This window comes from Ailuropoda melanoleuca, chromosome 9, assembly GCF_002007445.2.
Source record: "Ailuropoda melanoleuca isolate Jingjing chromosome 9, ASM200744v2, whole genome shotgun sequence".
Taxonomy (NCBI): Eukaryota; Metazoa; Chordata; class Mammalia; order Carnivora; family Ursidae; genus Ailuropoda; species Ailuropoda melanoleuca.
The window spans coordinates 64,635,085-64,650,232 of NC_048226.1; the positions used below are offsets into that span (position 1 = coordinate 64,635,085).

At 48.6% G+C, this 15,148-nt stretch overlaps 1 protein-coding gene across 2 annotated transcripts in view; it reads left to right on the plus strand.

Moving 5' to 3' along the window:
* The window catches only part of PTDSS1 (phosphatidylserine synthase 1), a 62,510-nt gene extending 49,109 nt beyond the window's left edge, over positions 1 to 13,401 (plus strand). For both annotated transcript variants that reach the window (XM_002920967.4, XM_019801531.2), the window contains 4 exons: positions 1,525 to 1,624; positions 9,481 to 9,549; positions 10,303 to 10,372; positions 12,312 to 13,401. In XM_002920967.4, the coding sequence (XP_002921013.1) occupies positions 1,525 to 1,624; positions 9,481 to 9,549; positions 10,303 to 10,372; positions 12,312 to 12,421 (349 nt within the window). In that variant the 3' untranslated portion in view covers positions 12,422 to 13,401. The remainder of the gene's footprint in view (positions 1 to 1,524; positions 1,625 to 9,480; positions 9,550 to 10,302; positions 10,373 to 12,311) is intronic.
* The last annotated feature ends 1,747 nt before the right edge of the window (positions 13,402 to 15,148 follow it).

Genomic DNA, 15,148 nt, shown 5'->3' on the forward strand with positions numbered 1-15,148 from the left:
CGTTGTGGTGACTCTCAGCCCTGCACTTTATCGCAGCTAGAATGATGCTTTCTCACACATGGACTTTCTTGGGGGTGGCGTGGGGCGGAGGTGGTCTTTAGAGATTCAGGCCAACCACTTCTAAACAGTGTTTGATCGGGGCTAAGGGAAAAGAACCCCAAACTCTCTAATGATACCTTAAGGAGATTTTCTGCTTTGGTTCAGATTTGAGGCATTCAGTTGTTTAGAGCCATCCATACATTTGATGATGGCAGTGATCTTTGCGTCTGCCCTTGGGGAGGGGGACCGAGGACCTCCTGAGCCCCTTCTTGCCTTTTGAGAGAGTATCTGTGCAACTACACCGATCCCTGATTGACCAGATTCCATCTTGAGTGAGGAACACCTAACGTGGAGGTGTCTGAAATCAGCATTCTTGAGTAGTCTTTGAGATCACACGGCCAGCGCCATCATCCTCACCTCCTCTGTTCTTACCTCCAAACTCTGAACCTTAATAAAGGTCTGATGTTTATATTCATAAGTGAAGATGCAGAACATAAGAGTGGCCTTTTTCCCCCTTTGCTCTTTTAAGTAAAGAGTAAAACGAAATTGTTTAACATTTTTGTATTTAGGATTATGTATATGGTCAGCAAGAACGGAGAATGCTAAATCTGGAAATGCTTCGAAGTCTGGGAGGGAATGTGATTGCTCCCTTCAGGTTATTGAAAGACAACTCAGAAGGCTCAAACTTGCCCCATATGACTGGAGGACAGAGTTAGGATCCATGGGCAAAAGGAGGCAGATACCAGCCTGAGACAAGGAAAACTTGCCAATGGCTGAAAAGATTGAGCGGCAGAATAAGCAATTCCAACAGAGGCGGTGACAGTTCACCCTGATGATGATAGGCCCAGTTGGAGGTTTCCAGCTATTAAAACATGGGTGGTGAAGTTTTGGTCTGGGAGAAAGAAAGAAGTGAAAAATATTTTATCATATCTGGGGAGGTATGGAGAGACAAATCGGCAGAACACAGGATTTTTAGGGCAGTGTAAGAACCCCATATGACCCTATAATGGTAAGTGCACAAAACTATACATTAGTCCAAACCCACAGAATGTGCAACACCAAGAGTGAACGCTTACGTTAACTGTGGTCTTCAGGTGATGATGATGTGTCCCTGTAGCCTCATCAGCTGATACAAATGGACCCCTCTGGGGAGGGGTCATGACGCACGGGGAGGGATATGACAGATCTGTACTTGGCCCTCAGTTTTGCTGTGAACCTAAAGCTGCTGTAAAAAAAAAAAAATCAGGTCTTAAGAAAAATAACAACAAAATAAACTTTGTATTAAATCTAAATATATATGTTACTTCGGAAGAAATTGCTGTGGGATAGAACAAGTGTCATTTTGGGGGGAGCCTGCTAGCAGCATATGATGATGGAATAATGCGTATTTCTGGTAATGCGTATGCTCTGCCCTGCACTGTATATATGCATATGTATAATGCATGTGATAAGAAGAATTAATATTTAATCTCTCGTTCTGACTAGGGTCATCGGTTTCCTGGAAGCTATCGTGTGCATAAAATTTGGACAAGATCTCTTCTCTAAGACCCAAATACTCTATGTTGTGCTTTGGCTTCTGTGTGTGGTAAGTCATTACTTTTTTACCCAGAAGTGTCAGCAACATTGTCCATGGTGTCTCTTTAAAAGAACAAAACAGCAACAACGAAAACTCTTAGGCACCAGGTTCTTTTAGAAATTTGCAGACAGGACCTTCTACTTGTAATAACCCGAAATTGGCCACTCGTCTAAAGGTCAAGATTAAGCACATGAGACCACCCTGCATCTAAAACGGGTCACCTTGGCAGGTGCTGGTCAAATACCTTCTGCAGGTGCACCAGACGTGCATTTATTTTGCTTATGGGAATTCAGCTCCGTGAAGGGACAAGGACAGTTACAGTGCCCCGCAGCATAGGTATGGCTGTACAGGGGTTTACGTACAAGATGACAGACTGTGGTTTGTAGGCCACGTGAGATGTTCTTGAAGGTAATCAGACCATGCAGTTTCTGCCCCACAGGCTGACTTGTTGGGCCAAGCCCTGTGGTATGAGTTTCCTCTCTGAAGGGAAGAGCCCTTGGGGGCCTCTAGCTCCACTGCCTGGGACTTTCCCCTCTTCTTTAAAATGAACTAAGATCTTTCCCCATGATCTTCTGTCTTGTTTCTTAAATTCCACATATGAATGAAATCATAATTGTCTTTCTCTGATAAGGGAAGGGAGGGAAAAAGAAAATAAGACAAAATCAGAAAGGGAGACAAGCCATAAGAAACGAACTGTAGGAAACACACTGAGGGTTGCTGGAGGGGCCAGGGGAGAGGGAATGGGGTCACTGGGTGATGGGCATTAAGGAGGGCACGTGATGTGATGAGCACTGGGTGTTATATGCAACTGATGGATCTCTAAACTTTACTTCTGAAACTAATAATACACTCTGCATTAATTAATTGAATTTAAATTTTAAAAAAAGAAGAAAAATGAAGTAAGATCTTAATACCATTCTGTGTCTACCCCTCTTAATTTGTTTTATTATTTTGGAGAAAAGTCTTATTTTATATTTAAGCTTAAGATTCTTCACTTTTTACTTACTTGGTCCAGAAAATGACCTCAGGCTTTCATTATAATCATAGAAAATTTCAAACATATGTGGACGTAGACAACCCCTCAGGTACCCATCCATCATCCAGTGTCAGCAGTGGCTGCCTCATGGGTTTCTTGTGTCCTTATATTCCCTACCCACTGTCCCCATGCTGAATTATTTTGAAACAGATCTGCCTTTAATAGTTCCGGATGCATCCCTAAAGGAAGGTCAGAATGTTTTTTTGTTTAATGCAACCACCATACCATTGTCACATCTGAAAAAGAATAATTTTGTAATACTATCAAATACCTAATCAATGTTCAGACTTCTAATATTTTTTAAAATTTAGTATTTTTTAACAGTTTATTTGAATCAACACCCACTTGTTACAATTGGTTGGCATGTCTCTTAATGCATAGTTTTCCCTGTCTCTAACTGTCTCTCTTTTATAGTTTATCTGTCGAAGGACCTAGCTTTGTTGTCCCATAGATTTGCCCACGGTCTGGATTTTACTGATTTTATAGGGTACTCATTTAACAGAGGTCTTTTTTTTTTTTTTTTAAGATTTCATTTATTTATTTGACAGAGGGAGAGAGACAGCCAACAAGAGAGGGAGCACAAGCAGGGGAAGTGGGAGAGGAAGAAGCAGCCTCCCAGCAGAGGAGCCTGATGCGGGGCTCGATCCCAGAACCCTGGGATCACACCCTGAGCCGAAGGCAGATGCTTAACAACTGAGCCACCCAGGCGCCCTATAACAGAGGTCTTTGTCCTCTGTTATTTTTCTGCAAATTAGTAGCTGAATCTAGAGGCTTAATCAGATTCGGGTCTTTTTTTTTTTTTGGCAAGACTAAACTTTGTATTTTTAAAGTGTTTTTTATTGCCTTTCACAACATCTATTTTTAGGGTCACTTGTTAGATGTCTGAACTGTGTCAGAGCACCTTGAGCCTGTTCTGCCCTGTTTTATCTGAACAATGAAAGGGAATAATGATCTCCTTTGTGCCTATACTCCAGAATTAATGTGCAAATGTATTTTTTCCATCCCAGTGAGACTAGATGTAAGGATTGGTTAAGGGAGTGCGTCGGAGGAGCCTGGAGATTTTAACTTTGTGCTTCTCACATGTCTGTCTGGCATATGCATCAGGCATGTGAATTGTAGCTTGACTGACTGCAGGGACGGGCAGAGGTGGGTGCTGCCCTCACCTGGTGGACCCTGGGGACCATGGAGCCCTGGGGACCACGGAGAGCTTAAGGCAGGAGGCAGGACTCCTGGGATGTGGACAGCATCCCTTCTCACAGCACCTGCATACAGCCCCGCCCTGGGCCAGCAGTGGCCAGCAAGATCTTCGCAAGGCCATGGCCAAGAAGCCCTCTCCGGCACCTGCCTGCAGGGGCTCCCCCAGCCTCTCTTTAAATTTTAGAGACTTTTCTCTGTTTTACTTATTTGACATTTGGTGTACGCTCCCTTATGTTGGTGACTTTTGGTTTGCCTTGGTGCCTGTGTGAGTGTCACTTTCTCGAGGACATGAACCACTCCTTGTCCCCGCGTTGGTCTCTCCTTCACCTAGCGTGGTCCCTGGAAGTCTGCCATTTGTTCACAGAACGTTTACTGAGGGTTCATCAGCATGGCCTCTGATGCTGGAGCCGTGCTGATGGTGATGATAGGATTATATTAATGCTCATTGTGAGCCAGGCGCGAGTCTAAGCACTTCTCATGAATGACATGTTTGAGGATTACTTGGAGGGGAGGTACTTTATTAGCCCTCTTTATAGATGAGATAAAGGCCCAGAGAGGTTCAGTAACTGGCTCAAGGTCACACAGATAGGAAGTGGCAGAGCTAGGGCCCACATGCAGTCTGGCAAGAGAGTTCCTGTTCCCCCTGCAAAGGCGTCCCCTTCCAAGGATCTCCAGGTCCCGATGGGAATGAGCCATGCAAACTAATCGTTCCTGTGTGATAAACATTACGGAGAGTGTGTACCTAGAGCTGAGGGAGCACTAGAGAGCACCGCACAAGCTGGGAGTTGCTTCCATCCGGTGCCCCAGCGAAAAACTGCAGGGGCTGCTTCCTCTCCTCTGTCCCTCTTGAAACCAGCGGGTCACCAGGTTCTGTCCATCCAGCTCCGTCCTCTCCCTCCCATCCCACTGTCCCTGCAGCTATTGGGACATGCAGCTCCTCCGCGTTCTGCCCCTCAGCGCCATTCTTTATGCTGCCGCCACGCCACCTTCCGGGACTCGGTTCAGAATAGTTCAAATAGAGGGTGAAAGAAGGACGTGGAGATCAGCATAGCACTCTGTTACTGAGGATTCACATTTTTCAATATCCGCTTTGGATGCGTGGAGACAAGGGGCTTCTGAAGAGTGAAGCCCAGAATGAGGCACACTCTCCAACCCCAGAAAGCATCACGCCATGTGGGTGGCCCAGCCCCCAAGGAAGGACTGGAGATGTCCAGCTTCCTTATCTCAGATTCACCCGTCCTTCAAGAGGGAACTCTTCTCCAGCGAGGGGAGTCGGGTGGAGAGAAGCAGGAGTATTATACCAGCAAACTCCTCCGTGCAGAAAGAAGTATCGAGAAGGAAGAAGAAGCCCTACCACAAAACCTGCCAGCTGAAGTGTGAACTCTTACCTGTGTGTTTAGGACCGTCATCTTCTGGAGCTCTCATCGTACCCACCCTCTTGGACTTTATTCTCAGGCTACTCCAGACTACTCTTAGTCACCTCAATGAATCATCCTTCCAGACTTCTCTGGTCTTCACCTGGGGTGCTTTCTTTGCCTCACCTGAATGCTTTTCCTTGCTTTTTCTACCTAGTGACTCACGCCAAGACCACACTAAATACCTGCCCTCCGTGAAGCGCGTCCTGCCAGGAGGGCTGGTTAAGTCCCCTTGGGGGATCGGTCGCACCTGTTACATTTTTCTTTGAGTTCCAGCCTCAGTGTCACATAATTTTGGGTGTTTACATTGTCTCCTCAGCGTTGTGCCTCTTGCTTACAAAGACTAAGTTTTTGTTGTCCTTTAGTCCCCACTGATCTAGTACAGTCTCTGATGCGTAGGACTCACTCGGCAAATGCATGGAGTACAAAGGAGTGGGTTCAAGAGATAGAGGCCGGAGAGACATCCAGGCAGGCTGAGAGACAGGCACGTGCAAAGACATGCAGCAAAGATGGCACCCCTTTTGGGTGAGTGAGGAGAGTAAGGTGGGGGAGGGAACAAGGGACCCTTGTGTGTCTGTAGTTGGAGATCTAAGGATGGTCATTCAGTGGGAAGACACTGGTTCACAGAGAAAGGCTGCACAGGGTGGGTGAGTCTGGAGGGAGGAGAGGTGCTGTCTGAGGGTGTTGAGGGTCCCAAGCAAGAAATGACGGAGGCTGACCCAAGGCAGAGGTGTGGAAAGATGCAGAGAGAGGGCTGGATTTATTTATTTTTAAAAGATTTTATTTATTCAATTATTTATTTGAGAGAGAGGGAGAGAGAGCACGAGTGGGGTGAGGGGAAGAGGGAGAAGCAGATACCCCGCTGAGCAGGAAGTCGGATTTGGGGGATATCAGAGAAGTCCATTGAGTGAAAGGAGATGAATTTGATTAGGGCATTGGGGTTTGAGGGACCCTTAGAACTTAAAGGTGAAGATGCCCTGTGTCATTAGAAGTTCCAGTCTGTCCAGTAACACTGGGAAGACTTGGTCAGACATGGAGGTGAATGAGTTGAGGGCCACTGGTGCCCAGGGAGTGGTTGGAGCCACTGGATTAGGTTAGGGGAAGGAGCCGGAGGTAGGAGGGGGGGCGTGGGGGGGCAGGCAGGAAAAACTGGCTGAGGATGGAATTCTTTGGAGCAGCCACATTTAAGAGGCTGGGCCTGAGAAACAGCCTCAGGAGATCAGGCCTTTGAAGACAAAGCAGAATCCCCTGATGAGTGTTATCAATGATGAGTGCCATGGAGGGTGACCTGGCCTGAAAAGCCATTGGCTGGGTTGATTAGGGGTCCCCACTGCCCATATTCAGGGCCTTTATTAAACATTAAGATTGGTCTCAAACTCAGGAGGGAGGTGAACATTATTCCATAGGAGAGTTAAGTGTGGCCAGGCCTCCCTTACTACTCAGAAAAACTAAGCCCCTAATTATTCCCCTTGCTTGGTAAGAGAACAGGTCCAGACCTTGAGATGAATGCAGAAGCAGAGATCCTGTATGCAGGTTACCAAGCTTCTTCTCAACAGTTGTCTGATCAGTCGTCGTAAATTTACCTGCTCATTACTCTAACTGGAAGGCAAGCCAGGTCTTACGCCCTCATTGCCGCAACACCCCTGCTTGTGTGCCGCCTTGGCCCTCATCCCACATGTTTTTCTTTTCTCTTTTTTTTCCTTTCCCTTTCTTTAAACAAAATCTGTACAATTGCTATTTTAAATCCAGGCCTTGACATTTTAAGTGGATACGAGGCCAGATTTTCACAGGTGTGATTGCAAACCTGTAAATCACAAGCTTTTGTCTCCTGGGACAAGTGTGAACTGGGCCCCTAAGTACCCAGGTAAAGTGGTAAATTTGGCCACCACAGCAGGCCCTTTGTGTGGCGATTGTGATGATAAGCACCTGTCGCTCACCACCTGCCAGTGTTTTCTTGCCTGCAAATTGCAAAGCCCATTCGGCCTGAGCACGCCACAGCTGCTGCCACCTGCCCTCTCAGGACAGGGCTGGGAAGGCCGAGCTCCACACTCCTGCCCTCCAGTGGGCAGAATTCGCAATGACAGCCAGCTTCCTGCTCACGGCCCCTTAGTCTAGTGAAGTGACTGCTGTCTGGCCAGCCTCCTGGTCTGGGGAGGTGGAACCTGCCCCCCACTCCCCACCCCCCACCCCCAAACCTAGGGCAGTCTGTTTTGTTCTTTGTAAAGGAGCAAACGCATACCTAAACTTGACACTCTGCAAATCCTCTAGGCTTCCCCACTCTTTCCATCCCATGAAAATGGTACATTTAATGGTGCTGTATATTAGAAATCTTGAGCAAGGCCCAGAATATGTTAAAGGTTAGAAGTTATTTTCATTTTATCATCTTAATATATTCATTCATTGTCTGATTTTTTGATGGGGAAGGCTATAAGCTTCCTTCTCTTGAGATCCCTCATCTGCCGATGTATGCCACCTTGCATATGGCTTTAAAATAAATGAACCAGTGGGTCTCGCATTTCATGTTGTCTGCAGCACACCAGTACTCCCACGTCGCTGATGTAAAAGAAGGCCCTCCAGAGCACTCGGACTCCTGTCTTTTTTGCACTTAAGATGACACTGCGCACCTAGCAGGCGCTCAGTAAACATGGCTGACCGACAGGAAGTGGGCCAGAGCTATGCACGCTGGGCTCCACCCTCGGGTCTGGGGCTGGTGCAGAGGGATGCTGCTGGTGCTGCCTGTTCCCAGGGATGCTTTTCTTTCTCTGGGGATGGGTGAGTGAATGGCTGGATGGATGGATACAGATATGAGGATGTATAGACATCATATCAATGATGTATTTATCTCTGCAGCCATCCCTAAAAGTTGGATCCAGGAATACCAAGAGACCTGTGTCCAGGCCCCGGTTTGCCACAAACTAGCTGCGTGCCTTTGAGAAGGCCATTCACCTCTCTGAACATTCATTGCTCTTCTGTGAAATGAGAGGAGTTGAAATGAATGCTATCCGACAGGCAGCCCTTTGGGATCTGAAGTTATGATTCTTGGAAAGAATTAAACTTAATCAAAAAGAGAGGCTCTGCCATGACTTTACAACTGTTCGAATGGTTGGTTCAAGGTGACAGCCCCCAACAGGAAATTCAGAGGAAGAGACGGAGGTCAGACAGTGAGGGTGCTTTGGTGTCGGTGATTCCTAAGGCAAGGAATCCCGAAGACAGGGAACTGGGACAGACAGTCATCTTGCTTTGTTTTGTTTTGTTTTGGTGATTCACTTACAGTCGGGAAGGTCAGGCCTGGCTGGAGGGCCTGGCGGGAACTCATCTGTCCTCACTTCTCCTCTCTCCTTCAGTGCTCCAGCAAGACAACCAGAAACTTCTCCCTGATCTTTAGTGTCTGGGCACGTTTGAAGACTTTGGATTTCCGTAGATGCTATTCTTTGCTTAAATTAGAGTATAATTTAGGGTGTGGTGCAAGGTGGGTGGGGGAGTTGTCAGGGGAAGTAGAGGTTATCCCTGCCTCTGGGCACCCACGGACCACTCCCTTCTCATTTCCCTCAGGGGCTTGCTTCCAAAGCGGTTTTGTTTCCTCTGTATTTTCCTATCTACTTACGGAAGAAAAACAAAAGCAACCAGAACTGGGGCTGGGGTGGGGCCACTGAGACAAAAAAGGGGTTGAGAAAGCAGAGTCACCGGGTTGTCAGTCCTTGATGCCCTCCAGCGCCACTGTGATCCCAGACCACGTGAAACTCTTTTCTGCTTTAGAGCTCCTCTTCACCACAGAAGCTGACCGCTCGAGTCCTTGTAACTTCTCAGTGCTGTTGGCAGAGGATGGGCCCCGAGAACCAGACGTAAAGTATAGGAAATCCTATACGTCTCTCCAGGAAAACCCGCAAACCTGTGCAGACAATACATTCCACCTTATCTGCTGTCGAAAAATGATCTTGCATTCTGATTATCGGCGTCATAAGTAGTCACGAGGGTCTCGTCGTAACTCTTGTCTGAAGCTTTGGGGGATGACCTCCCCCGCTCACACACACACACACACACACACACACTCGTGTCCCGGGGTCCATCTCTGCCATTGTGTACCCAGTGTCCTAGGAGAGATGGCAAAACCGCATTGAGCTGTCTCGCGTGCGCTACTACTGAAACCCTGAAATCCTGGGAAATGGGATTTTTTGGTGCAGCATTGTGTATGAAATGTACTTGTTTTTCTCTTCCAGGCTTTCACCACCTTCCTGTGTCTCTATGGTATGGTGTGGTACGCAGAGCACTGTGGTCACCGAGAAAAGGTAGGGAAGGGAAGGCAGAGCTGGTCCTCTTTAAAATGATCACACCCTGCTTGGAGCTTCAGCGGGGGGTGTTCCTCTGAGAACGTGGCATGGCCAACACCGTGAGCTCGCAGCTCCAGTCTTGGCTACCGTAGAAACGTAACCAGCTCAGGATTCGTCCCCGATCAGTGGCTGCCCATGCTTGTGCGTGCCCTGCTCACTAGGTCACTATTTCTATCCTCCTTTTGTAAAGGGGTTTAAAACCCAGTTATGTGTCTGTTTAAAAATAACATTGCACAGAGAGGCCTGGACTGGTTTTTGAAAGGCTGGGTTTTCTTCCCGGCCCTTGTACATTGTGCGGGCCTCCCTGTGACCCAGCCTGGGGCTCCCTGCTCATAAAACGCCTGCCCTGCCCACCTCGTAGAAGACACAGGGTCACAGTTAGGAAACGGACGTGAGCGGGCTGAAAACGCAGCTCTGCGTTGGTAGTCTACCGCAAAGTGTAATATCCTCTTAAGTAAAATACAGCTTTCGTCCTTGATTCATACCCTAAGTCTGAGGAACCTACGGTGCTTTCTAGAAGATCGCTTTCTAGAAGATCGATGCTGTAGCCCCTGGGAGAGGGTGGTGGTTTTATAGCTGAGGAACAGAAGCGTGAGGAGTTTCTGCCACTTGCTGGTGACGCGGGGGCAGGGCAGCCTCACTTGCTGGCCTCGCTCCCCCCACCCCGGGGAGTACTTGAAACTCCATCACTAAGTTTACCTCTCTCCCTAGACGTACTCAGAGTGTGAAGATGGCACGTACAGTCCAGACATCTCCTGGTCTCATGGGAAAGGCTCAAAAGGTATCTCTCTCTCTCACTCACTATTTAAAACTTTATTGGGCTCTCTTCCTCCTGAGGCCCGGTAACAAGATTTGCAATCAATATTTATCCTCTGAATGTTGATAAACATACGCCCTGAAGGCTCTCAGACCTCCTCATCACATGTCATCCGTTCCCTATTCATGAAACCTGCGAAGTACTGGCCAGATCTGCCCAAGAAACTTGCCTCAGAAGAAGAGGCGCCATGTGGTTCTGCCTTTTCTGAGACAGGAGAATGTCACGAGGCCTGCAGCCGTCTCGGGCGCCATGATGGGAATGTTCTTCCTACTGGCTTTAGTCATGAGTGAAAAGGGTTAGGAAGAATTACTTACCAGGAGGAGAGGTCTCCCAGAAGAAGCAGGTTGATTTAATTATATTGATTCAAGAGACAGACCAGTATGAGAGAGATTTCAATAGGGGAGCCAGGGATCTCGAGCCTTTTGGAAAGATTTGGGGCCACCTGGCTATTTTAAGGAATTAGGCTTGTGGAATGATATCAAGGAGGCTCCGCTGGACAGTAAGGTCTTGTCAGCTCTCGTGAGCTGATTGGAGGGCTTGGCCGAACGGAGAGAATTATGAATGCTGGAGACCATGAATTTGAGCTCACAGAATTGCTCAGAGAAACCATGGGCCCAGGGAGAGGAAAGCACTACCGTTGGCATTGCTTTCCCGAGTTTTCTGGGGGTCAGGCTTTTCAGAGTTCTTTCCAGGGAAGAGGCGAGCATGCTTTCTGCTGAGTGGCCAGGCGCCCTTTCTAAGACTCCTGAATCAAGGAGTTGATGGGCACCTGTTTTGGAATGCTGATACTAGTGGGCAGAGGGTTTCCCTGTGCTCCCTCATTCAGAACCATCTCCTCACAGATCAATTCTGGGCACTTCTAGGCCCTTCTCCATTGAAAAGACTGCAGGAAGTAGGCAGTGGTAGAGATATGTTTAAATGAAAGGTAGACAGAATGGTTTAAAAAAAAACAACAACAACTTCAGAGTGGTTGAAGAATCTCTTGGACTAAGCCAAATGGCCCTTGCAATGGAGACCAAAACTCAGGGAACTTTTTATGTTTTTCATGGCTGTCTTGGGTGGAGGGCCTGGATCTGAGCCCTGGAGCAGAGAACTGTGTGGCTTGACTGCTGGGCTGGAGGGTGGCCATGTGCTCAGCCTCAGGGCAGAACCAGCAAGATGCTAGGCAGTCGTGCTTCTCCCCCAAGCCTTACACCCCACTACCTGGAAGGCTCCCCCTCCACCTGGCTGACACCTGCTGGTTTGCTCAGCATCCCACTGATGTGGAAGTTTTTCTCTGAGGTCTCAAACAAATAACAAGTGTGGCAGATGATGCTGTCCCCGCAGACCGTGAGCATCTCGAAGGTGTGTGGCATCCTCAGTGGGAGGCTCCAGAGCTGTCATGAGGAGCAGGGGCCTGGTTTTTAATGCTGCTGTCTGGATCAAATGGTAGAGGGCATAGTATCTTTAATTTTATAGAGTCAGGAATCCTTTCAGTTTGGGGATGTAGGAACTCTAGTGTGTAAGTGGGCCAAGGCATGGAAATCTAGGTGATGCCTCCCTTGGTTGGAAGAGTAGACTTGACACCTGGCCCCTTGTGCTTTGATTTCATTTGTCCTCTTTCTTCTGGAGTGCATCACCGTGAACACAGTCTATCTTACACAGCGAGAATGTAAAAATTCTTTACAACAGCCCCCCTCCATCCGCTTGGATACACCGGCAGTACCAGCTCGGTGCTGGGTTTCCGGGCCTTGCCTTCGTGTATGCATGAGGCCACTAGATGGAGTGCAAGTATCAGCAGAAGAGCCTGCACTTAGGCTGGCCCAGGGTGGCCCGAGCAAGCAGGGAGAGCAGCAGATCTGAAGAGCGAGCCCACAGCCCCGCATAGCCACGGTAACGGGCGTATTCTCATTCCTTTGGCCAGGTTCTGAAGACAGCCCACCCAAGCATCCAGGCAACAACGAAAGCCACTCTTCCAGAAGAAGGAATCGACATTCCAAGTCAAAAGTCACCAATGGAGTGGGAAAGAAATGAAAAGAGCCTGGCTCGTTGCAGATGTCCCAGAGAGTGCCTAGAACTGAGAGGGGAAATGGAATGGTGTGGACCTCCCTGCGAGGAGGAGGGCAAACATGCAGTGCCGTCAGGACGAGGAGAGGGGGCTTGGGGGTCGTTATTTGAGAGCGTGAGTCTTGTTTCCCACAGGCCCGGCCACCCCAGGCAGCTCACTGCCTGGGATCCTTTGCCAATTCGGGGTCTCTTCCAACTTCAGCACTTGGCTTGGGGTCACTGGTAGGAGTGCGGAGCGTTGGCGGGCAGGCAAAGCTGCTCCCTCCCTGCCGCCCCAGGGCAGCACTGCGCTTGCCTGTGCTGTGGCCTCTGGTCGCTGAGACAGGCGTTTATTCGCGGCACCTGCAAACTGGTGACCAGTCTTTCTCTTTCTGAATCTGCCTCTCCCATTGGACTGATTGGTCTAAGTCCAGGCCCCCCTTCTGTCTTTTATTTTATCGTTGTTAGTTGGTTTTAAGTTAGAAGCCACTGCTGAAATTGAGCTGGGGAGGGCGCTTCTCTCTCCCGGAGACAAAACGGGGGAGAGCGTTTGTGTTACTCTCTCGCATACGCATCCCCTCTTGAGGACCTTAAACTCGCAAGGGTGGGTGGAAACTGGTCTAAGGAAAGATTCGCTACCCACAGAGGCTCCCGGGCTTCAGGTCAGAACCCGTTCTGTTTGTTCCCGATGTCGTTTGTCCTGACGTATCCACAGTGCACAGAAGCGAAGCTGCTCGTGGGCAGCGTACACCGGGCTTCTCTCCCAGCCAGGTGCCTTCTACATTGTGTCGGTTTTCCTTCCACGCTGTGTGGCTGACATTGTCTTTTAGTCCCATGTGAGGTGCTGGTGAGTATTACCTTTCATCTGTGCCATGCTCTAGAACATTTACTTACCCTGATAGTTCACCACCTCTGATGGATTCCTGTTTTAAATAAAATAATTCACGTTAAAGGCCATCAAAGACAAATCTCTGTAAAGTGCTCGTTTCTTTGCATCGCGTTGGTATTTTTTACCGTTTGTAAGCAATCACCGTATTCTTCAAGTGACTTTAGGATAATGTGAATGCATATGTGCTTTATACAGTGCGATGAGAGAGGAAGAAACATAGGTATCTTAGAGGGCTTACAGACACAGGTTCTGTTTCCTCAGATCCCCGGGTGATCCACGGGAAATGAACAACATTGTCGGTGTGTTCATGTGGTGATGGTTACACCCACCGAGTTGGATTTTTTCCCTCGAGCAAGGGGCCAGTACTCAGCTGATTGGCTTAGAGATCTAAATTTGCCAAAACAAATCCTGTTGTTCCTTCATTTCCCAGAGCAGAATTTTCAATGTCTTTTCCCCCTTTAAGGAAATCTTTCACCCTAGAAGTGTCATGTTTTTCTTTCTCTGCAAAGGAAGTCCGGGGTGAAGGGGTTAAATGAATCATGCAAAGCCGGGGTCACATCCTGTGCCCTGGGCCTCCAGCGACCACTTGGGTGAGAGCGTCACCCAGCCTTGCTTCAGCAGCTAGGCACGTTGCCAGTGGAGGGGCACGGTGACTGGGGGAGTTGGCTGTGATGGGCTCCCCCCACTCCCCGCCCCGCTCCACATTCACATGTGGTCCACATGACAGTCCCGACCTTCCCAGAAAGGGCTGAGAGAGCAGAGGTGCTCCTTGGATAAACCCACCTACACTTTCATAGCCCGTCAAAGAGGCATTTTTAAAACATAGGTACAAGGCGAAGTTTCCTTGCAAGTAGGTGAGTTTGTTTCGTTTCCCCATGCGTTCTGCTTTTCTGAGCACCGAGTGCCTGAGTATATCACAGTATCCTATATGTGGTCTACCTCAACTCTCCTTCCTATGCCTGGCCCACATCATGGAGTGTTTCCAAGTTCATTGTCTAGGAGAGCTGGGCCTGTTACTGGAATGCTCTTGACTCATAGCTCAGTAACTGGTGTGGCAGGTTCCTTTCTCCGGGGCCGGAGGAGGGCGGGTGGGGGGGCACCCGTTCAGCACGCTGTCCCATGGAATATCCGAAAAGCAAAGTGCACGTGAGACCGTTTCTCCATGGCCTTGTCTGAAATCCCAGCAAAGGCTGCAGACTGTCTGTGCCTGCTCTCTCAGTTTTGTTTTGTTTTTTAAGATTTGATTTATTTATTTGACACAGAGAGAGACAGCCAGCGAGGGAGGGAACACAAGCAGGGGGAGTGGGAGAGGAAGAAACAGGCTTCCCAGCGGAGCAGGGAGCCTGATGCGGGGCTCCATCCCAGGACTCCGGGATCCTGCCCTGAGCCAAAGGCAGACGCTTAACGACTGAGCCACCCAGGTGCCCCCTGCTCTCTGAGTTTAAATTTTCTTTTTCTCCCTTTCTGTAAAAGCTCTTTGACACAGTCGTTACAAAACCAGTGCTATCCGTGACTGGCCAGAGCCTCAGCTGCCATTCCTCCTAGAAACCATACTGCTGGCTTTGGCTTACTTTTCCACTCGTTTCTGTGGAAATGGACCTCACATTGATGGAAATAGACCAGAGGCATCGTTTAATATCAGAAACGATTCTATTGCAGATCATCTCGCATTCGCCATTTGCAAACCGCCCTCTTGAAAGACACCATTGTTTTGGACATAATGTGCAAAAAATGTTTCACGTCTTTTTGTCCATAAGTAGCATTGTGCCGAGTGTTAGGTACCTTTTCCTTTTTGTCCTTCTTGGTCTTTCCATGGCCTTTCCCTG